The sequence below is a fragment of the Heptranchias perlo genome, unplaced genomic scaffold (assembly GCF_035084215.1).
Source record: "Heptranchias perlo isolate sHepPer1 unplaced genomic scaffold, sHepPer1.hap1 HAP1_SCAFFOLD_490, whole genome shotgun sequence".
Classification (NCBI taxonomy): Eukaryota; Metazoa; Chordata; class Chondrichthyes; order Hexanchiformes; family Hexanchidae; genus Heptranchias; species Heptranchias perlo.
Genome location: NW_027139506.1, coordinates 76,656 through 100,531, shown reverse-complemented (window position 1 = coordinate 100,531; position 23,876 = coordinate 76,656). Strand labels below are relative to the sequence as shown.

Genomic DNA, 23,876 nt, shown 5'->3' with positions numbered 1-23,876 from the left:
TGATCCAAAGTGGATGACCTCACATTTGTCTACATTGAATTCCATTTGCAACAGTTTTGCCCATTCACCTGATCTATCAATATCGCTTTGTAATTTTATGTTTTCATCTACACTAGTAACAGGAGGGAGAGAGCCCAGGGCACACTCCTGTATTCAGGATGGGACAGTAACAGGAGGGAGAGAGCCCAGGGCACACTCCTGCATTGAGGATGGAACAGTAACAGGAGGGAGAGAGCCCAGGGCACACTCCTGTATTCAGGATGGAACAGGAACAGGAGGGAGAGAGCCCAGGGCACACTCCTGTATTCAGGATGGGACAGTAACAGGAGGGAGAGAGCCCAGGGCACACTCCTGTATTGAGGATGGAACAGTAACAGGAGGGAGAGAGCCCAGGGCACACTCCTGTATTCAGGATGGGACAGTCACAGGAGGGAGAGAGCCCAGGGCACACTCCTGTATTGAGGATGGAACAGTCACAGGAGGGAGAGAGCCCAGGGCACACTCCTGTATTCAGGATGGGACAGTCACAGGAGGGAGAGAGTCCAGGCCACACTCCTGTATTCAGGATGGGACAGTAACGGGAGGGAGAGAGCCTGGGGCACACTCCTGTATTTAGGATGGAACAGTAACAGGAGGGAGAGAGCCCAGGACACACTCCTGTGAGCTGTGTATTCCCAGTACAGCCAGTGCTGAGATTGTGGGGCTGTAACTGTGAGTCTGTGGGATGTGTTGTGTGCTGGTGAATCCCCTCCATTGTGTCTGGGAGAACGTGTGCACAGTGCCAGGGGCTTGTGTGATTAAACTGACTGCTACTGTGTGTCTCCACTGCAGTGTTTGCACTGAGTGTACAGCACTGGGACCCACACACTGCTATTTAACAGGGATTCTGATCAAAGGCCATTTATTTAACAGGGGATGAACACAGTCTAAGAGGTGATATGGGGCTGACGGTGTCTGGGAAATACTGACACTCCCACCCTGCAGCTGTCAATCATTGATGGGAGTGGAATAACCCTGTCTGACCAATCTCTTCTCTCCTCTCTAGGGCAAAGGTCAGCGATGAGCCTGGATCCAAAGACAGCAAACTGGAACTTGGTTCTGTCGGATGATCTGAGATCAGTAACACAGACTAAACAGAAACAGCCCTACCCACCTCACCCAGAGAGGTTTAAAGACGATCCCCAAGTCCTCTGCTCCCAGAGTTTCTCCTCAGGATCCCATTCCTGGGATGTGGAGACTGATGGGAATCTCTGCAGAATAGGGATTGTGTGTGGGAGCGCAGAGAGAGAGGGGGGAGAGTCTGGTCTCGGGAACAGCAATAAATCCTGGTGTTTATGTTATGGTTTGTTTGGTGTTTCTCTCAGAACCGGTCACAATTCCCACTTCACTCGCCTCCCACTGATCCCGTCTAAGAGCCGGATCCGAGTTCAGTTGGACTACGAGGCCGGGACTGTGTCATTTCACCGGGTCACTGACTCACTGACACATTTACACACATTTCAAACCACATTCACTGAACCCGTGTTTCCGGCATTTTATTGTTGGAAAAAAACATCCCTAAAACTGTTAAATTAATCCTGATAGTTCAGACTCAGTGATGTCACTTCCTCTTCAGGACGGCTGTCACTTCCAGGTCTGCCCCTCCAATGATGTCATTTCCAGGAGTGCCCCTCTGATGATGTCACTTCCAGGACTGCCCTTCTGATGATGTCACTTCCAGGACTGCCCTTTCAAGGATCCGGGGTCTTTGTGATTTTCTTTGTTCGGGTCGGTCACTAAAGCTAAAAATAGCTGCTTTTGGTGAGTTTGCTTGTAATTCGTAGCGTTCCAATTAATTGTCTCCTTCAGTTGTAGAATTTTACCACTTTAGTTGCAGAATTGTCGTGGTATTAATTACAGTAGTGAATCAGAATAACGGCAGGCACGACTGCACTAATCACAGCAGTGAATTATAGTAGTGACAGGGCACGACTGCATTAATCACAGTAGTGAATCGTAGTGATAGGGCACAACTGCATTAATCACAGTAGTGAATGGTAGTGACAGGGCACGACTGCATTAATCTCAGTAGTGAATAGTAGTGACAGGGCACGACTATTAATCTCAGTAGTGAATGCCAGTGACAGGGCACGGTCCCTTTAAAGTGCTGCTGTGAAAATCTGAGGCTGGGGTATGAAATTGTTCTTTGACGGTCTCCCAAACAGTGATGGTGAATCGACAGCCCGAGTTACACTGACTTCAGTGGGAAAGAAAATGGTGTGGGTGTAAAATGGGCTGTCCATTCACTATCGCCCGTGTTGCACTAACACCAGAGACTAATTTCACCCCCGGGGTCTCCTGGGCATCGCTGAGAGCTTCTGGGACTGCCCAGGGGGGTAACACATCTGTCCGAAACTAAGCAAATGTATTGATTCATTGGACCAGACTGGGAACTTTTAATTTATGTTTTATGGGGTGGTGATTTTTAGTTTATTGGACAGTCAGGTTCCTCCAGGGCTCACAACCAACATGAAATGGGAATATTATGGGATGTTTAACTTAATTAGACACGAGGAGGTGACTGAGTGTGTGAGATTTCAACAGGAAAATTGCCCCACCAATTGGGGCCTACAATCAGCGTCCCAGGTGGTCATGGGTGATAATGGGACATTTTGTGATAACCAAAACCAAAGGGTCAGGAAAACGATGTGTGAGTGACCGGTGAGAAACAAAGATCACCTGGGAACAACCCCCAAAGGGCATCAATCAGGAATCAATACACAATCCAGTGAAAGTCAGGAAAGGGGAGTTAACAATCGTTAATTGATAGCTTTCTCTTGGAGATGGTTGTGTCCTTGCTTATACTGAACAGTGAGAAGAATATTTTATAACCTGGGCTCTACCCGAGAGATCGGGACCATGCAGGGGGAGATAAGCAAAGACCTCCAGACACCCCCCGATCTGTTGATCAGATGGCCTGAAAGCACAGGAATGGCTTGTATTTGATGTCACGTTCGGTGTGATTTTGGGAAACAGCTGTGTGTGTAAATGTGATATTTTGCACGTGAGGCAACCAGTCTGTGGAATGCATGATGGAGATGCCCTGAAGGACGGGTCTCAGACATGCTCAGTCACGTTGACAACACCACTACATGAAATGGTTAATGTGCTCAGGAGAGTGAGGACAGATACTGGATCACTACTGATTTACACTTGGTAATCAAGGTACTGACACATGCTCCATAGAGAAACCGACTAGTTAATGAAACAATCAGGATAGTGTTAAACACACTGGTACCTATCAGAGGGACTGAAATTAAAGTAAAGACGGACATAGAATTTGGATTTCCAAAATTCAGGGTTGGGTTCCTTTTGAGTTAACAATGAAATTGGGAAACTGAGGGCCGGGGAGAAATAATACTGAGCCAGAATTATCCACAAGATGGATAATGGTAAAAAGGAGAGCTGGAGGATCTTTTAAGTCCAAGATTACTTGATAATATGGTAGTATTTGGGGGGAGCCAAGTTTCTGTAGTTTTCTGTACAATGTATTATGATTTTCTTTTTCTGTATCATGGTGTGTAATATTAACCAAATGAAACTTAGATTAGAAGAGCAAACGGCTGGAGATCGGTCTGTGATGCTCACAGGATGAGGACCTTAGATAAGGCCCCAGGATCCCACAAAGGAGGGGGGGGGGAGGGTGTTGAAGATTAAGACTGAGAAGTAATGAGGGAAACCACTTTCTTCGATTACTTCTGTAGTTTAAAACCCCTAATATTGATAGACTGACAGAGCATTCAAAACAACGTCATGCTGACATTGAAAAGGGGACCTCTACCCCTGGGGATCATAAGAACATAAGAAATAGGAGCAGGAGGAGGCCAATCGGCCCCTCGAGCCTGCTCCGCCATTCAATAAAATCATGGCTGATCTGATCCCAACCTCAAATCTAAATTCATGTCCAATCTCCTGCCCGCTCCCCGTAACCCCTAATTCCCTTTACTTCTAGGAAACTGTCTATTTCTGTTTTAAATTTATTTAATGATGTAGCTTCCTGGGGCAGCAAATTCCACAGACCTACTACCCTCTGAGTGAAGAAGTTTCTCATCTCAGTTTTGAAAGAGCAGCCCCTTATTCTAAGATTATGCCCCCTAGTTCTAGTTTCACCCATCCTTGGGAACATCCTTACCGCATCCACCCGATCAAGCCCCTTCACATTCTTATATGTTTCAATAAGATCGCCTCTCATTCTTCTGAACTCCAATGAGTAGAGTCCCAATCTACTCAACCTCTCCTCATATGTCCGCCCCCTCATCCCCGCGATTAACTGAGTGAAGCTTCTTTGTACTGCCTCGAGAGCAAGTATGTCTTTTCTTAAGTATGGACACCAAAACTGTATGCAGTATTCCAGATGCGGTCTCACCAATACCTTATATAACTGCAGCAATACCTCCCTGTTTTTATATTCTATCCCCCTAGCAATAAAAGACAACATTCCGTTGGCCTTATTGATCACCTGCTGCACCTGCATACTAACTTTTTGATTTTCTTGCACTGGGACCCCCAGATCCCTTTGTACTGCAGTACTTTCCAGTTTCTCGCCATTGAGATAATAACTTGCTGTCTGATTTTTCCTGCCAAAGTGCATAACCTCACATTTTCCAATATTGTATTGCATCTGCCAAATCTCCACCCACTCACCCAGCCTGTCTATATCCCCCTGCAGGTTTTTTACGTCCTCCTCACTCTCTACTTTCCCTCCCATCTTTGTATCATCTGCAAACTTTGATATGTTACACTTGGTCCCCTCCTCCAAATCATTAATATAGATTGTAAAGTGTTGGGGACCCAGCACCGACCCCTGCGGAACACCACTGGCTACTGGTTGCCAGTCCGAGAATGAACCATTTATCCCAACTCTCTGCTTCCTGTTAGATAACCAATCCTCCACCCATGCCAGAATATTACCCCAATCCAGTGATTCTTTATCTTGAGCAATAATCTTTTATGTGGCACCTTGTCGAATGCCTTCTGGAAGTCTAAATACACTACGTCCACTGGTTCCCCTTTATCCACCCTGTACGTTATGTCCTCAAAGAACTCAAGCAAATTTGTCAGACATGACTTCCCCTTCATAAAGCCATGCTGACTTTGTCCAATTAAATTATGTTTATCCAAATGTTCAGCTCCTGTCTCCTTAATAATAGACTCCAAAATTTTACCCACCACAGATGTTAGGCTAACTGGTCTATAATTTCCAGCCATCTGCCTACTACCCTTTTTAAATAAGGGTGTTACATTAGCAGTTTTCCAATCTGCTGGGACCTTTGTCGAGTCCAGGGAATTTTGGAAAATTATTACCAAAGCATCCACAATCCCCACTGCCACTTCCCTCAAGACCCGAGGATGTAAGCCATCAGGTCCAGGGGATTTATCCGCCTTGAGTCCCATTAATTTACTGAGTACCAATTCCTTCGTGAACGGAGGGAGGTCGTCTATAATGTGGGACAGCATCCTTGGGTGAAAATCATGTCTCTGCTTTTTGTTATTATACAGCTTGTTATGATTTAACACTTTTCTTTCTCATTTGTCATATTTGAAAGAACTTTTGTGTAAATGTCACGGTGATTAAACTTCTTGTAACAATGTTTAACCTTATCTGTGGTGAGTGCAATTCAGATTCAATGAATGGGTTAAAGTGAGTTATTCGATCTCACACTCACTTGAGGGGCGACTAAAGGATTTTGGACTTTCAATACCAGTTATTAATTACCTGCTAAAGGAGCTGAGTTTAGTTAAAAGTATTAATTCAATAAAGGAACGGTTAAACTGACTGTTCAAGGCGGCATGATGGGAAGGTTGACCACATTGGAAAAGTCTTATTCAGCAGATTGTCTCGAAGGTTAAAGGTAAGACAGATGCAAGGCCTTGAAAGTCTGTGAGAAGCTGTTGTAAACATCAGATGCTGTCATATCAACTTGTTCAAAGCATGGGAAAGAGAGAGAGGGAAAAGTAACAACAGTACGTTTTTTCCAGCAAAAGTGGGGGGAGGGGAGAGGAGAGTGGGGGGAGGGGAGAAGGAGGGGATGCGGGGAGGGGAACGTGGGGCCTGGTTCCCACACCCAAGTCCAAATTCAAAAGAGGGGATTGTGAAGTTAGACCCGGGGGTCGATTCTCACTCCCCTCCCGGTCTGAGAATGGGGGTCAGTCGCCTCTCCCGCCCCGGTAACCCCGGCGATGGAGCCGGTGCCATTTTGAAAGGGGCCTCCTGCCGGGTGTCCAAATCACCGCCTGTTTCAGGCAATCAGCCCCTGTTAATATGGAAATTGGGGTAAATAGGCCGCCGATCGCCATTTTAGGCCGGAGCCTGCGCTGTGCTCACTCCGACCAGCTCCACGGGCGATGGAATCGAAGAGGCCCGGAAAAGGGAAGTGGCCAATTAGGTTTGTGTGTCATGGAGGAGCAGGAGGGACCCACAGAAATAATCTGGGCTGCTGCCTCCCTGGGACCCTCACCCTCCACGACCGAACCGCCACCATTGGAAGAGGAGGAGGGGAGTTCTCCCCGGTGTCCTGGGACCAATATTTATCCCTCAACTAACATCACGATAAAACAGATTATCTGATCATTTATCACATTCCTGTTTGTGGGATCTTGCTGTGCGCAAATTGGCTGCTGCGTTTCCTACATTAAAACAGTGAGTACACTCCAAAAGTGCTTCATTGGTTGTAAATGACTTTGGGACATCCTGAGGTTGTGAAAGGCGCTATATAAATGCAAGTTCTTTCTTTCTTTAATGACTGGGCCCAGAGCTGGGGGGGGTTTCAGATCTGATTCTCACTCAGAGTTAAATGATTGTGTTTATTTCCCTGGTGAAGGACAAAAAATGCCGTCAGATTTCAGATTCCGCTCTGCCCCCGAGTCTCGGCCTCAGCTCATGTTTCCCGCTGCGTTTCTCAATTCTCCCAGTTTTTATTTTGAGAGATCGGGCCGTCCAGGATCGAATGACCTCGAGCTCTGCTCATTTATCCTCACCCTGTTTACACATTTTAACGCTGTAAATCCTGTTAAATTAGCAGAGCTGGGAGTTGCGGGATTGGGATGAATTCAGACGGTGTGATTCCAGCCCCAGTCCTTCGATATCCCGGGTATTAATCTCACTCCAGTTATCATCATTCACTCTGTGTTAAAACATTTTCTTTTTGCTGTTTCTATTTGTTTTAATCCCCTTCCCTCTCCCTCCCAGCTGCTCCTTGTTGGTCTGAGGTTCCACAGCTCTGGTCACCCCCTCACCTCCCCCAGTACCTCACCCCCAAGGGGCCAGTGTTCATGTGATGGTGAATGTCAGCTGGATATTTGACCTTGGGGGGAATCCTGTCTCCAACCAGTGGTTGAAGATGTCCCATAAACAGCGATGTGATAATGACCGGATAATCTGTTTTATGATGTTGGTTGAGGGATAAATATTGTCCAGGACACCGGGGAGAACTCCCCCTGCTCTTCTCCCAATAGTGTCCGTGGGATCATTGCTGTTTGTGGGATCTTGCTGTGCATCAATGAGCTGCCTCATTCCCTCCATTCCAACAGTGACTACACTTCAAACCCACCTCATTGTGTGTAAAGCGCTTTGGGCCGTCCTGAGGCGGTGAAGAGTCAGTTCCTCAGTGTCTCTCCAATGGAGCCGTTACTCAGTGAGATCGCAGGCTGCTCTTGTTCCTCTTTGAGTTAAATTGTATTTGGGTCTATTTGATTGAGAGAGAGAGAGGGCCCAGACCGAGTGCTCACTGCTCCCCAAACCTTCCTTCCCAAAGGCTGCGATCAGGTGTTGAGTCACTGGGAGCCGGGCGGCGAGGATTTCAATGTCTGACCTGGACATCCAGCAGCTCTCAGACTGCGATTAATCGGCTGATGCAGAAACCCCGGGTCCCGGGGAATTCACTCGGTGACTCCGCCATTTTCCTCCTTCAGATTCTCCGACTCTCATTTCCCGCTCAATCCGCCCCTCGCGCTCAACACACGCACAGTGCGCAGGCGCCGGGCCCGAGTCCGTGTGGGGGGGGGGACAGAGTCCGTGTGGGAATGGGGGGGGGGGACAGAGTCCGTGTGGGAATGGGGGGGGGGGGACAGAGTCCGTGTGGGAATGGGGGGGGGGACAGAGTCCGTGTGGGAATGGGGGGGGGGGGGGGACAGAGTCCGTGTGGGAATGGGGGGGGGGGACAGAGTCTGTGTGGGAATGGGGGGGGGGGGACAGAGTCCGTGTGGGAATGGGGGGGGGGGGGACAGAGTCCGTGTGGGAATGGGGGGGGGGGGGGACAGAGTCCGTGTGGGAATGGGGGGGGGGACAGAGTCCGTGTGGGAATGGGGGGGGGGGACAGAGTCCGTGTGGGAATGGGGGGGGACAGAGTCCGTGTGGGAATGGGGGGGGACAGAGTCCGTGTGGGAATGGGGGGGGGGGGACAGAGTCCGTGTGGGAATGGGGGGGGGGGACAGAGTCCGTGTGGGAATGGGGGGGGGGACAGAGTCCGTGTGGGAATGGGGGGGGGGGACAGAGTCCGTGTGGGAATGGGGGGGGGGGGGGACAGAGTCCGTGTGGGAATGGGGGGGGGGGGGGACAGAGTCCGTGTGGGAATGGGGGGGGGGGGGACAGAGTCCGTGTGGGAATGGGGGGGGGGGGGGGACAGAGTCCGTGTGGGAATGGGGGGGGGGACAGAGTCCGTGTGGGAATGGGGGGGGGGGACAGAGTCCGTGTGGGAATGGGGGGGGGGACAGAGTCCGTGTGGGAATGGGGGGGGGGGGACAGAGTCCGTGTGGGAATGGGGGGGGGGGACAGAGTCCGTGTGGGAATGGGGGGGGGGACAGAGTCCGTGTGGGAATGGGGGGGGGGGGGACAGAGTCCGTGTGGGAATGGGGGGGGGGGGACAGAGTCCGTGTGGGAATGGGGGGGGGGGACAGAGTCCGTGTGGGAATGGGGGGGGGGGGGACAGAGTCCGTGTGGGAATGGGGGGGGGGGGGGACAGAGTCCGTGTGGGAATGGGGGGGGGGGACAGAGTCCGTGTGGGAATGGGGGGGGGGGGACAGAGTCCGTGTGGGAATGGGGGGGGGGAACAGAGTCCGTGTGGGAATGGGGGGGGACAGAGTCCGTGTGGGAATGGGGGGGGGGGGACAGAGTCCGTGTGGGAATGGGGGGGGGACAGAGTCCGTGTGGGAATGGGGGGGGGGGACAGAGTCCGTGTGGGAATGGGGGGGGGGGACAGAGTCCGTGTGGGAATGGGGGGGGGGACAGAGTCCGTGTGGGAATGGGGGGGGGGAACAGAGTCCCTGTGGGAATGGGGGGGGGGACAGAGTCCGTGTGGGAATGGGGGGGGGGGACAGAGTCCGTGTGGGAATGGGGGGGGGGGGACAGAGTCCGTGTGGGAATGGGGGGGGGGGACAGAGTCCGTGTGGGAATGGGGGGGTGGACAGAGTCCGTGTGGGAATGGGGGGGGGGACAGAGGCCGTGTGGGAATGGGGGGGGGGGACAGAGTCCGTGCGGGAATGGGGGGGGGGGGACAGAGTCCGTGTGGGAATGGGGGGGGGGGGACAGAGTCCGTGTGGGAATGGGGGGGGACAGAGTCCGTGTGGGAATGGGGGGGGGGACAGAGTCCGTGTGGGAATGGGGGGGGACAGAGTCCGTGTGGGAATGGGGGGGGGGGGACAGAGTCCGTGTGGAAATGGGGCGGGACAGAGTCCGTGTGGGAATGGGGGGGGGGAACAGAGTCCGTGTGGGAATGGGGGGGGGGACAGAGTCCGTGTGGGAATGGGGGGGGACAGAGTCCGTGTGGGAATGGGGGGGGGGGACAGAGTCCGTGTGGGAATGGGGGGGGGGGGGGGGGGACAGAGTCCGTGTGGGAATGGGGAGGGGGGGGGGGACAGAGTCCGTGGGGGCCTGAGCTCGGGGTGAAATGTGAGCCTGGGATTTCAGAAGACATTCGACAAGGTTCCACATGAGAGACTGTTCACAAACATGGAATTGGAGGCAACCTCTTGACATGGGAGGGAATTGGTTCGGAGGCAGGAGACAGAGGGCGTTAAATATCCAAGATGGCGTCATGGATGTGCACGCACGTTTCCTGCGTGACGTGCGCCAGACGCCATCTTGGTATCGGTGTTTGCGCAGGCGCAGATAACGAACGCTGGAATCATGTAAAGTCGGGAGAAAATGGCTTCAATCAGTGTGAAACGCTGATTTAAAGTGATGGACACCATTTTGGGACCTAACGCTGAACTCAACGCACAGTCTTCACCCCGACCATCTGAACGTGTCTTCGGTGCCTGGAGGACCCCCCACCGACGCTATTTAAAGGGACCATGCAGGATTTACAGGTTAGTGGCTGGATTATTGCCTCTGGCTGCTGAGACATTTGTAACTGTTTTTGGAGGTCTCCCAGACTTCAATACTCGGACGCGGGGACATAGCCCAACATTTAGAGCCATGACGTGCAGGAGTGAAGTTAGGAAATGCTTCGACACGCAAGGGTGCGAGATGTTTGGAACACTCTTCTGCAGATAGCAGTTGATGCTCGCTCAATTGTGAATGTTGAATCTGAGATTGATCGATTTCTGTGAACCAAGGGTATTAAGGGAAATGGGGCTAAGACGGGTACATGGAGTTCAGTCACAGGTCCACCATGATCTCATTGAATGGTGGAACAGGCTCGAGGGGCTAAATGCCACGGCCACTTGCTGCCTCTTGATATGCGCCACCTTCTCCTGCAAGACAGCGGGACGTGTGTCTGGGTGATGTGCCTGTCATGGTTGAATAGCTGCCAGTGGGTGTGGCCTGTGAGTTGTGGGTGGGCGGCTTGAAACAGTGGTAATGTGTAAGGGTGAGAGGAAGCATCTGATTGGAAGAGTTGAGTATTGATGGGAAGAGTTTATTGGTGTGTGGGTGATGGGGGTGTCGTGTGTGGAGCAGTTGGTCGGAGACACCACTTGACAGTTGACCTCACTCACCTTGACCACTCATGTCAAAGCATTGAACTTCTTCCTGCACTGCATCCATGTTCATGATGCTGTGCGCCTGGCATTGACTTCGTCCCCCGCTGCCTCCCACTGCCTTTTGGTTATATGTCTGGAGGGCCTCTTGCCCCCCCGCAGTTATAGGATGTCCCTCCTTCCATCCACCTCTTGCACCCAAGGTCTCTGGCGCATCAGCAGAGAACCTTGGTGCACGCACTCTCACAGGCCTGGTACCAACTCAGATCGGCAGATTGGAGGATGTGCGATTTGGTTGTGCACAACCTTTATTCAATGTTTTAACATAACTCATCAGTGTGTAAACATAAGGATGGGATCTGCATCTGTGTTTTGTGTGTGCGATGTCTGGTCTCCGTTCAGACTCTGTGCAGACAGTAGACTGTTATTTTCAGCCAATAACAGGTACCAGCTACCTTTAAGAGATTTCTAAGAAACATCCTCCCTTTAAGAGATTGAGCTCCCTCTGGTGATGGAAAGTGCGAATTGCATTGATTCCACCCACAAGGCCTGGGATGGACGCTGATTGCAGGAGAGTCCTCGGGTGGGCTGAAACTTGTGTCCTGCACAGGGGTCATTGGGCTCGGGGTAACAGCACATCACACGACCTACGCCCAAAAACGGCCCCTATCCAATTTTTCTCCCCTCACGATTTTGAAAACCTCAATTAAATCTCCACTTAACTTTCTCTACTCTGAGGAGAACCATCCTAGTTCTCCAGTCTCTGCACGTAACTTCCTCAGTACTGCCCCTCCGACAGTGCAGCGCTCCCTCAGTCCTGACCCTCCGACAGTGCAGTGCTCCCTCAGTACTGACCCTCCGATACTGCAGCACTCCCTCAGGACTGACCCTCTGACGGTGCAGCACTCCCTCAGTACTGACCCTCCGACAGTGCAGCACTCCCTCAGTACTGACCCTCTGACGGTGCAGCACTCCCTCAGTACTGACCCTCCGACAGTGCAGCACTCCCTCAGTACTGACCCTCCGACAGTGCAGCACTCCCTCAGTACTGACCCTCCGACAGTGCAGCACTCCCTCAGTACTGACCCTCCGACAGTGCAGCACTCCCTCAGTACTGACCCTCCGACAGTGCAGCACTCCCTCAGTACTGACCCTCCGACAGTGCAGCACTCCCTCAGTACTGACCCTCCGACAGTGCAGCACTCCCTCAGTACTGACCCTCCGACAGTGCAGCGCTCCCTCAGTACTGACCCTCCGACAGTGCAGCACTCCCTCAGTACTGACCCTCCGACAGTGCAGCACTCCCTCAGTACTGACCCTCCGACAGTGCGGCACTCCCTCAGTACTGACCCTCCGACAGTGCAGCGCTCCCTCAGTACTGACCCTCCGACAGTGCAGCGCTCCCTCAGTACTGACCCTCCGACAGTGCAGCACTCCCTCAGTACTGCACTGTGTGTGTCGGCCTGGATTATGAGCTCATTGATGTCAATGCAGAGTCACCGATTCCATCCCTCTCCCTGACCACTGTCTGAGGCTGAACCAGACCGTTCGCAACCTTGGAGTTCTATTTGACCCTGAGATGATCTTCTGACACCATATCCACTCCATCACTAAGACCGCCAACTTCCACCTCTGTAACATCGCCCGTCTCCACCCCTGCTTCAGCTCATCTGCTGCTGAAACCCTCATCCATGCATTTGTTACCTCCAGACTTGACTATTCCAATGCTCTCCTGGCCGGCCTCCCATTTCCACCCTCCATAAACTTCAGCTCCTCCAAAACTCTGCTGCCCGTATCCGAACTCACACCAAGTCCTGTTCACCCATCACCCCTGCACTCGCTGACCGACATTGGCTCCCAGACAAGCAACACCTGAAATTTAAAATTCTCATCCTTGTGTTCAAATCCCTCCCTGGCCTCGCCCCTCCCTATCTCTGTAACCTCCTCCAGCCCTACAACCCTCCGAGATCTCTGCACTCCTCCAATTCCAGCCTCTTGCGCATCCCCGATTTTAATCGCTCCACCATTGGCGGCCGTGCCTTCAGCTGCCTCGGCCCGAAGCTCTGGAATTCCCCCCCGAAACCTCTCCCCTCTCCCCTTCTCTCTCCTCCTTTAAGACCCTCCTTAAAACCCACCTCTTTGACCAAGCTTTTGATCACCGGGCCTAATATCTCCTTATGTGACTCCGTGTCAATTTCTTTTTGATAATCGCTCCTGTGAATCTCCTTGGTCGTTTTACGATGTTAACGGTGTGATATAAATGGAGGATGTTGTTTTTGGACTGCGGTGAGTTATTGCAGGAGGCCATTAATGCTCATCCTGTTCTGATCGATTTACGGGCACATCACATCTTTACTGGATCTGTGTTGTTACCAGGGCAATCGTCCAGATTGAGATAAAGCAATAAACATCACGATAAGATATTTATTCCTCTGGCCCCAGACATCACAACACTTCAATATTAAATTAAATGACCAGATTTCTGTAGCCGGCTGCTCTCTGTGTAGGTCGAGGGCATCAGATCATAACAGATAAACTGTTGGAATGGAGAGAACGGCTTGAGTGCAGTGTGATTGAAGGTTTCCCCATCTCTGTAACCCCCTCCAGCCCTACACCCCTCCCTCTCTCTGTAACCCCCTCCAGCCCGACACTCCTCCCCATCTCTGTAACCCCCTCCAGCCCCACACCCCTCCCTAGCTCTGTAACCTCCTCCAGCCCTACACCCCTCACTATCTCTGTAACCCCCTCCAGCCCTACACCCCTCCCTATCTCTGTAACCTCCCCCAGCCCTACACCCCTCCCCATGTCTGTAACCCCCTCCAGCCCGACACCCCTCCCTCGCTCTGCAACCTCCTCCAGCCCTACACCCCTCTGAGATCTCTGCGCTCCTCCAATTCTGGCCTCTTGTGCATCCCCAGTTTTCATCACCCCACCATTGGCGGCCGTGCCTTCAGCTGCCTGGGCCCTCAGCTCCTGAAATCCCTCCCTGAACCTTTCTGCCTCTCCACCTCTCTCTCCTCCCTTAAGATGCTTCTTAAAAACCACCTCTTTGTCCAAGCTTTTGGTCACCTGTCCTAATGTCTCCATCTTTGTTTCAGTGTCAAATGTTTTGTCTGATTTACACTCCTGTGAATTTCCTTGGGACGTTTTACTCCGTTAAAGGCGCTATATAAATGCAGTTTGTTGTGTGTGGAATTACAGGGCCCAGCATGAATCCTGAGATCTCTGGGCCCTACATTGTCCCCTCAGTGTGTTGTATCTCTACACGGCCCGAGCTGGGACTGTTTCCTTGTTCTGGGGCCTCTGTCCCGCAGGGCTATAAACGGCAGAGTAACTGAGAGGGACGGAGTGATCGCAGTGGGGGAAGGGACTTCTCAATCACACAACACAGGGGAATGACCTTCCTTTTAACACCGTCAGACCTCTTTAAAATGGACCCGTGCTGGAGGGAGTCTCAGGGAATTGGTCTGATTCTTCCTTTAAGTGGAAGGAGTTTTAATTTGTGTCACTGGTTGACTTGATGCAGGACTGGAATGAGCTGCCTGGATATTCACAGAGTGAGCAACGTTATATTGGGAACTCGCTGGGCAAGGCAGCGATTGGAGCAATAACTCTGTGTTGTGGGACATTCAGATCATTATCAGCTGTGAATAGAAGAGTGAGGAGCCCCCGAGGGAGGGGAAAACCTGCCCCCAGGAGAGTGGGACCATCAATCGGGGGCTGTGTGTAATTCAGGGCACTGGCTCGGTCTCACTTTCTAATCTCACTCACAGGGAAACACCTGGGTTTCCTCCGTCCTCTGATTAATGCTTTGGGCCTGAGACACTCTCCTGTTTATTGGACTATCGATATCAGTAGAATTGTGTTTGCCTTTTAATGAGGGTCTAATCTCGCTGCTCCCTCTTGGTTCCAGAAAGTCCTCTGCGTGTTGGGAGCGATGCGATTCCTCCCTCTTCTGCTCCAAACAGGAGAGAAATAACAATCCCATTAAACGCTGATATTCCCATCTCTCAGGGACAGAAACACCGGCAGAGATGTCGGTCCCGATGGGCTCAGTTTCTGCTCCAGGTTCTGTTCCGTTTGTCAGTCGGTGAGAACTCGTTCACCAACAGTGAGCCGCTTGATATCAATCAGCGCGTCTGATTGACCGGTTATTGGTCCCAATTGTGTCATTAGTATCCCGGCCGGCCCTGGGTTTAATCACATTGATTGATCACCAGAAATATCAGGCAGAAGGAGAGTGCCAGAAGGAGGCAGTAATAAGGGGTTAAATGTGTGTGGAGTTTCCTGTTGTCTCAGATGTTCCTGTTCACACACTGAGCTGTGTTTGAGGATCTGAGATATCAGCGGGGGCTGCACGAAATCCGATGGTTTGTGGGACCCGGGTTCACACAATTAGAAATTAATTACTCCGATCAACAGATCGCAATTAGACAAATGTGGCCGAGAGACAGAACTGAGCATCAAAGGGAGAGAGTGGAGCCCACGGATTATGGGATGTCCGGGAGTTCAGGTTTTAATTCGCTGCCAGAGGGAGGAATCTTTTTGAAGGAACAAACTTACAGAAAATGTGAACATGTTCCCTGTTGTTGAGTTTAACCAGAAACTTTAAACAGATTATTGAGGGTCAGCGGGGCCCAGATTAAAACAATCTCAGAATATTTAAATGTCTCGGAGCTGTGATATTTCAGCTGGTGAACACGGGACGGTTTAATTTAAATGGAAGGACGGAGACAACGGGAGCAACAGATCGGTTCGTGGCCAGAAACGGGAGGGAACGGATTTATCGCCCGATCTCTCTGCAGCCGGATCCACACAGCTGCTGCTCTGGGCGTTAGTTCCACTGCAGCAACTGGCCCAGGATCCTTCACCAGGACCCCCCAAACCCCCACCCCCTTCACCAGGACCCCCCAAACCCGCTCCCCCTTCACCAGGACCCCCCAAACCCGCTCCCCCTTCACCAGGACCCCCCAAACCCCCACCCCCTTCACCAGGACCCCCCAAACCCCCACCCCCTTCACCAGGACCCCCCAAACCCGCCCCCCCTTCACCAGGACCCCCCAAACCCGCCCCCCCTTCACCAGGACCCCCCAAACCCGCTCCCCCCTTCACCAGGACCCCCCAAACCCGCTCCCCCCTTCACCAGGACCCCCCAAACCCCCGCTCCCCCTTCACCAGGACCCCCCAAACCCCCGACCCCCTTCACCAGGACCCCCCAAACCCCCGCCCCCCTTCACCAGGACCCCCCAAACCCCCGCCCCCCTTCACCAGGACCCCCCAAACCCGCTCCCCCTTCACCAGGACCCCCCAAACCCCCACCCCCTTCACCAGGACCCCCCAAACCCACCCCCCCTTCACCAGGACCCCCCAAACCCGCTCCCCCTTCACCAGGACCCCCCAAACCCGCTCCCCCTTCACCAGGACCCCCCAAACCCGCTCCCCCTTCACCAGGACCCCCCAAACCCGCTCCCCCTTCACCAGGACCCCCCAAACCCGCTCCCCCTTCACCAGGACCCCCCAAACCCGCTCCCCCTTCACCAGGACCCCCCAAACCCGCTCCCCCCTTCACCAGGACCCCCCAAACCCCCGCTCCCCCTTCACCAGGACCCCCCAAACCCACCCCCCCTTCACCAGGACCCCCCAAACCCGCTCCCCCCCTTCACCAGGACCCCCCAAACCCGCTCCCCCTTCACCAGGACCCCCCAAACCCGCTCCCCCTTCACCAGGACCCCCCAAACCCGCTCCCCCTTCACCAGGACCCCCCAAACCCGCTCCCCCTTCACCAGGACCCCCCAATCCCACCCCCCCTTCACCAGGACCCACCAAACCCGCTCCCCCTTCACCAGGACTTCCCAAACCCCCCAAACCCGCTCCCCCTTCACCAGGACCCCCCAAACCCGCTCCCCCTTCACCAGGACTTCCCAAACCCCCCAAACCTGCTCCCCCTTCACTAGGACCCCCCAAACCCGCTCCCCCTTCACCAGGACTTCCCAAACCCCCCAAACCTGCTCCCCCTTCACCAGGACCCCCCAAACCCGCTCCCCCTTCACCAGGACTTCCCAAACCCGCTCCCCCTTCACCAGGACCTCCCAAACCCGCTCCCCCTCCTCAAACACCCCCACCAAACCCGCTCCCCCACCCCCTTCACCAGGACCTCCCAAACCCCCCAACACCCCCTTTCACCAGGACCCCCCAAACCCGCTCCCCCTTCAACAGGACCTCCCAAACCCGCTCCCCCTTCACCAGGACCCCCCAAACCCGCTCCCCCCCCTTTCAACAGGACCTCCAAAATCCGCTTCCCCTCTTCACCAGGACCGCCCAAACCCGCTCCCCCTTCAACAGGACCTCCCAAACCTGCTCCCCACCTTCACCAGGACCTCCCACCCCACTCCCTCCCCTTCACCAGGACCTCCCAAACCCGCTCCCCCAACCCCTTTACCGGGACCGCCCAAACCCGCTCCCCACCTTCAACAGGACCTCCCAAACCCGCTCCCCCACCTCAAACACCTCCTCCCTCCCCCACCTTAAACGCCCCCTCCCACCACCCACCTCAAACACCCCCACCCTTCCCCCCACCTTAAACACCCCTTCCCTTCCCCCCCCCCCACCTTAAACACCCCCTCCCTTCCCCCCCCCACCTAAAATCCCCCTCCCCCAACTTAAACACCACCTCCACCAGCTCCAAGAACAAGGGCAGCAGGTGCTTGGGAACACTGTCACCTCCAAATTCCCCTCTGACTCACACACCATCCCGACTTGGGCATAAAGCGGCCATGCCCTTAGTATTGACCCTCCAACAGTGTGGTGCTCCCTCCATACTGATCTTCCGACAGTGCGGCGCTCCCTCAGTACTGACCCTCCGACAGTGCAGCACTCCCTCAGTACTGACCCTCCGACAGTGCAGCACTCCCTCAGTACTGACCCTCCGACAGTGTGGCGCTCCCTTAGGACTGACCCTCCGACAGTGCAGCACTCCCTCAGTACTGACCCTCCGACAGTGCAGCGCTCCCTCACTACTGACCCTCCGACAGTACAGCACTCTCTCAGTACTGCACTGGGAGTGTCAGCCTAGATTGTGAGTTCAAGTCTCTGGAGTTGGACTTGAACCCACAACCTTCTGACTCAGAGATGAGAGTGCTACCCACTGAGCAACACTGACGCTAAGCTGTTGGTATAAATTGTTTGTTCCCTGATCCGCCCTCCAGGGTGATGGATCTGGAGATGTGTGCAGCGCTCGCTGATTGACAGCTGTCCTGATCTTAACCTGATGTTCTCAGTCTGCACAGACCCACAGCAGCATTTCAATCTCAACTTCAGACACTTCTCACACATAGTTTCCGCGCAATGCCGTCTGTCCCAAGAGCATTTTGAAGAAGATGAAACGGTTAGTGATGTGCTGGGGTTTTAATGACTCGAGTCGGGTCTGGCTCATTTCATCTAACAGCTCCTAATGCACAAAAAGAAACCGTCTCCAAGACAAACAGCAGTGAGACTGCAGATATTTCACACTACAGACTGTCACACTATAAATTGTCACGCCGCAGACTGTCACAACAGAGACTGTCACACTGCGCAGACTGTCACACTGCGCAGACTGTCACGCGGCAGACTGTCACGCCGTAGACTGTCACGCGGCAGACTGTCACAACAGAGACTGTCACACTGCACAGACTGTCACGCCGCAGACTGTCACAACAGAGACTGTCACGCCGCAGACTGTCACACTGCACAGACTGTCACGCCGCAGACTGTCACACTACAGACTGCCACACGACATTAAGTAAGTGGTAACAGGGCACTTAGAAAATCATAATATGATTATGCAGAGTCAAAATGGTTTTATGAAAAGGAAATCACGTTTGACAAATTTATTTGAGTTTTTTGAGCATGTAACTAGCAGGGTAGATAAAGGGGAACCAATGAATGTAGTATATTTGGATTTTCAAAAGGCTTTCGATAAGGTGCCACATAAAAGGTTGTTACACATGATAAGGACTCATGGAGTTAGGGGTAACGTATTAGCACGGTGAGAGGATTGGTTAACGGACAGAAAACAGAGAGTAGGGATAAACGGGTCATTCTCAGGTTGGCAGGCTGTAACTAGTGGGGTACCGCAAGGATCAGTGCTTGGGCCTCAGCTATTTACAATCTATATCAATGACTTAGATGAAGGGACCGAGTGTAATGTATCCAAGTTTGCTGATGATACAAAGCTAGGTGGGAAAGTAAGCTGTGAGGAGGACACAAAGATTCTGCAAATAGACAGGTTAAGTGAGTGGGCAAGAAGGTGGCAGATGGAGTATAATGTGGGGAAATGTGAGGTTATTCACTTAGGTGCAAAGAATAGAAAAACAGAATATTTTTTAAATGGTGAGAAACTATTAAATGTTGGTGTTCAGAGAGACTTGGGTGTCTTCATACAAGAAACACAAAAAGTTAACATCCACGTACAGCAAGCAATTAGGAAAGCAAATGGCATGTTGGCCTTTATTGCAAGGGGGTTGGAGTACAAGAGTAAGGAAGTCTTATTACAATTATACAGGGCTTTGGTGAGACCTCACCTGGAGTACTGCGTACAGTTTTGGTCTCTTTATCTAAGGAAGGATATACTTGCCTTGGAGGCGGTGCAATGAAGGTTCACTAGATTGATTCCTGGGATGAGAGGATTGTCCTATGAGGAGAGGTTGAGTAGAATGGGCCTATTCTCTCTGGAGTTTAGAAGAATGAGAGATGATCTCATTGAAATATATAAGATTATGAGGGGGCTTGTCAGGGTAGATGCTGAGGGATTGTTTCCCCTGGCTGGAGAGTCTAGAACGAGGGAGCATAGTCTCAGGATAAGGGGTCGGCCATTTAAGATTGAGATGAGGAGGAATTTCTTCAAACAGAGGGTTGTGAATCTTTGGAATTCTCTACCCCAGAGGGCTGTGGATGCTGAGTCATTGAACATATTCAAGGATGAGATGGATAGATTTTTGGACTCTCGGGGAATCAAGGGATATGGGGATCGGGTGGGAAAGTGGAGTTGAGGTCGAAGATCAGCCTTGATCTGATTGAATGGTGGAGCAGGCTCGAGGGGCTGTCTGGCCCACTCCTGCTCCTATTTCTTATGTCCTTATGTTCTTACAGACTGTCATACTACAGTCCTTCACACTACAGAGATCACAGTACAAACATCACCCTACAGACTGTCACAGTGCAGACTGTTAAAGGACAGACTGTCACACCATATACCGTTGCATTATAGACTGTCACATAATAAAATGTCACATTACAGACTGTCACATTACAGACTGTCACACTGCACATTGTGAAACTATAGATTGTCACACTACAGACTGTCACCCTACAGACAAACAGCAGTGAGTCTGCAGATATTTCCCTTTATGGTCTTTAGGATCATGGGGCAAAATTCAGTGGAATACAATTAAACTTTAATGTCACATCGGATTCCGTTCCCATCTTTGTTCTCGGTGTCCTCTCCCTGTCTGTCCCCACCGCCTCCCCTGAACTCTCCCACCCCTCTGTCCAGACTCAGCTGTAATCACCTCCCCTCCCCCTGAACCCCTCCCCTTCTTTCCAGACTCCACTGTAATCCCCACCCCCTCCCCTGAACTCACCCACCCCCTCTGTCCAGACTCGGCTGTAATCATCTCCCCTCCCCCTGAACCCCTCCCCTTCTTTCCAGACTCCACTGTAATCCCCACCCCCTCCCCTGAACTCTCCCACCCCCTCTGTCCAGACTCGGCTCTAATCATCTCCCCTCCCACTGAACCGCTCCCCCTGAACCCCTCACCCTCTGTCCAGCCTCGCCTGTAATCCCCTCCCTCTGAACCCCTCCCCTGAACCCCTCCCCCTGAATCCCTCCCCGCTGTGTCTACATTTGACTGTAATCGTTTTTTCATTTTCTAAATAAAATAATCTGTGTATTTATAATAATCCACAGATACATTGGGAGAGAGAATTGAGGCAAACTTCCATCTTCTTACAAACACAAATAATCTCATCGAAACATTTGCTCCATTATTGACCCTTATTATCCTGGACCAGCCTTGTCCTGTATTATATTAATATTGGGGGTGAGATTGGGGTTGGGGTCATTGCCCCTTATTATCCTGGACCAGCCTTGTCCTGTATTATATTAATATTGGGGGTGAGATTGGGGTTGGGGTTATTGCCCCTTATTATCCTGGACCAGCCTTGTCCTGTATTATATTAATATTGGGGGTGAGATTGGGGTTGGGGTTATTGCCCCTTATTATCCTGGACCAGCCTTGTCCTGTATTATATTAATATTGGGGGTGAGATTGGGGTTGGGGTCATTGCCCCTTATTATCCTGGACCAGCCTTGTCCTGTATTATAACTTTACTCGCAGTGACCCTGGATACTGAACCCACGATTAGAATCTGATTTCTTTCCACATTTAACGAGAGGTGGAATCCTGAACTCTGCTCCCTGCAGTTCCACAAATCAATGTGGCCATTTTCCAATGACGGGGAGATTGGTCGGAAGGAGTTCCCGAGCTGTAAAACCCAAGGAGTAAAGTGAGAAAGTGTGGGAGCCGCTTTGATCTGAGGTTTCTATCAGGGAAAGGGGGCTGGTTTGGAATGCTGGAGCTCTCTGATCTCAGGCCCATCATTAGATTCGTGAGGGGGAGAAATCTTTCATTCAAAAATACCAGGAGAAATTAAACAGAAAACACATTCCGGCCTCTGAGACCAAACAGGGGACAGAAGGAGCAAAGATTGGGGCCATCGAGACCCAACTTATTACTGAGATTTAATATTTGGGGAAAGAGGATCAGGTTTTTATAATCCTGTGATATCGGAAAGGATTAGATATTGGAGGGGGGATTAGATCAGTAATTTTGATAAGGAATAAAATTAATTGTGAAGAAGTGATGGATATTTATTGGGGGTGAAGAGGATTTAATTATTTTTGGAGGATTAATTTTCTGGGCCTATGTCCCTTGTGTTGATGATCCACAGACAGTTTTAGATATCGTTTCCTGCCCAGCTCATTGCCCTTTTACACTGCAGTTATGCTGTGATGCTGATTAAATTTACCTTCTGTCGATGTAATGTAAAACTAGTGTGATTCTAATATTACAATCGAGCTGTACGATGTCTTTAACAGACAGGGGACGTTTGGAAACAATCTTTCACAGAATTTTCCCATAACATTCAGTGATTTTAAATCCAATCTTCTGACGTCATGAAGAAATATCAGATGAGAGATTAATATTTTGGAAAGCTTGTTTCTAAACATTGCCCGAGGATTAAACATATATCTGTGTAAAAGGGAAGGGCTTTTGATCGAGGTAACCTTGCCTCTTCACAAAGTGGAGTCAGTGCTGATTGTAAATCTTCCAAAACTCTCCTCTGATTTTGTGCTCAAGTCTCTGGAGTGGGACTTGAACCCATGACCTTCTGACCCAGAGGTGAGAGAACGACCCACTGAACCACTCTGACACCTCAGGGGACTTCCCCTCTGAATTGTCCTCTAATGTTGAGTGTGAATCTGTCACTGGCCATTCTCAGAGGGGTCAGGACCTTCACTGGTCAAAGGTTTCCCGTCCTCTTCTCTGAGCCTCTGACAGCGAGACTCCAGGATAAAAAGGTACTTTGTCTCTCAGGCCCCAAGTCCTGGGTTCATAGAATCATAGAGCGGGTCCAGGACTGGTGTGTGTAGTCTGAGCTCCCTCTTCATTAAACCTCCCCCAGTGTGTCCCCGGGGACAGAGATACTGAATCATAGAGTGGGTCCAGGACTGGGGCTGAGGACACAGAGTGAGGGGCCCAGGACCCTGGCCTTTTATAACACTCGACATGGAACGATATAATGGCTGAATTTAAAGTAAGGAGATGGTCCACATTCGATACAAACAGTTCCCAAAGCTGGGCTGTGTCTCCCGAGAGTGACTGTGAGATTCCCACTCATCATCTCCTCAATTAAAAGGCACATTGTTTTCATTAAATGGATAGTTTCTAGAAAATGGATTTTGATCCTCGAGGGATTCCTGGATTTTAATTTGTTTTTGTCACTTGCAGGAGATCAAGAGAACAGGGAGTGACCCTGTTAGTGTCGGGGAGGGCAGATTCTGGTCTGACAGTGTGAGTGTGAACAGGGAGTGACCCTGTTAGTGTCGGGGAGGGCAGATTCTGGTCTGACAGTGTGAGTGTGAACAGGGAGTGACCCTGTTAGTGTCGGGGAGGGCAGATTCTGGTGACAGTGTGAGTGTGAACAGGGAGTGACCCTGTTAGTGTCGGGGAGGGCAGATTCTGGTCTGACAGTGTGAGTGTGAACAGGGAGTGACCCTGTTAGTGTCGGGGAGGGCAGATTCTGGTCTGACAGTGAGTGTGTGAACAGGGAGTGACCCTGTTAGTGTCGGGGAGAGCAGATTCTGGTCTGACAGTGTGAGTGTGAACAGGGAGTGACCCTGTTAGTGTCGGGGAGGGCAGATTCTGGTCTGACAGTGTGAGTGTGAACAGGGAGTGACCCTGTTAGTGTCGGGGAGGGCAGATTCTGGTCTGACAGTGTGAGTGTGAACAGGGAGTGACCCTGTTAGTGTCGGGGAGGGCAGATTCTGGTGACAGTGTGAGTGTGAACAGGGAGTGACCCTGTTAGTGTCGGGGAGGGCAGATTCTGGTCTGACAGTGTGAGTGTGAACAGGGAGTGACCCTGTTAGTGTCGGGGAGGGCAGATTCTGGTCTGACAGTGAGTGTGTGAACAGGGAGTGACCCTGTTAGTGTCGGGGAGAGCAGATTCTGGTCTGACAGTGTGAGTGTGAACAGGGAGTGACCCTGTTAGTGTCGGGGAGGGCAGATTCTGGTCTGACAGTGTGAGTGTGAACAGGGAGTGACCCTGTTAGTGTCGGGGAGGGCAGATTCTGGTCTGACAGTGTGAGTGTGAACAGGGAG

The 23,876-nt window shown here is 51.7% G+C and overlaps 1 protein-coding gene and 1 long non-coding RNA gene across 2 annotated transcripts in view; one reads left to right on the top strand and one right to left on the bottom strand.

The window, feature by feature from the left end:
• Positions 1 to 5,635, top strand: part of LOC137313922 (E3 ubiquitin/ISG15 ligase TRIM25-like) — a 29,998-nt gene extending 24,363 nt beyond the window's left edge. Inside the window, exon 6 of the mRNA XM_067979643.1 lies at positions 1,046 to 5,635. Within this exon, the coding sequence (XP_067835744.1) occupies positions 1,046 to 1,575 (530 nt within the window). The 3' untranslated portion in view covers positions 1,576 to 5,635. The remainder of the gene's footprint in view (positions 1 to 1,045) is intronic.
• LOC137313923 (uncharacterized) lies at positions 1,519 to 8,000 on the bottom strand. The gene is made up of 2 exons (XR_010961132.1): positions 7,590 to 8,000; positions 1,519 to 1,781 (listed from the first exon to the last, which is right to left on the bottom strand). It is a non-coding gene; the product is annotated as an uncharacterized lncRNA (long non-coding RNA).
• Positions 8,001 to 23,876: the final 15,876 nt, after the last annotated feature.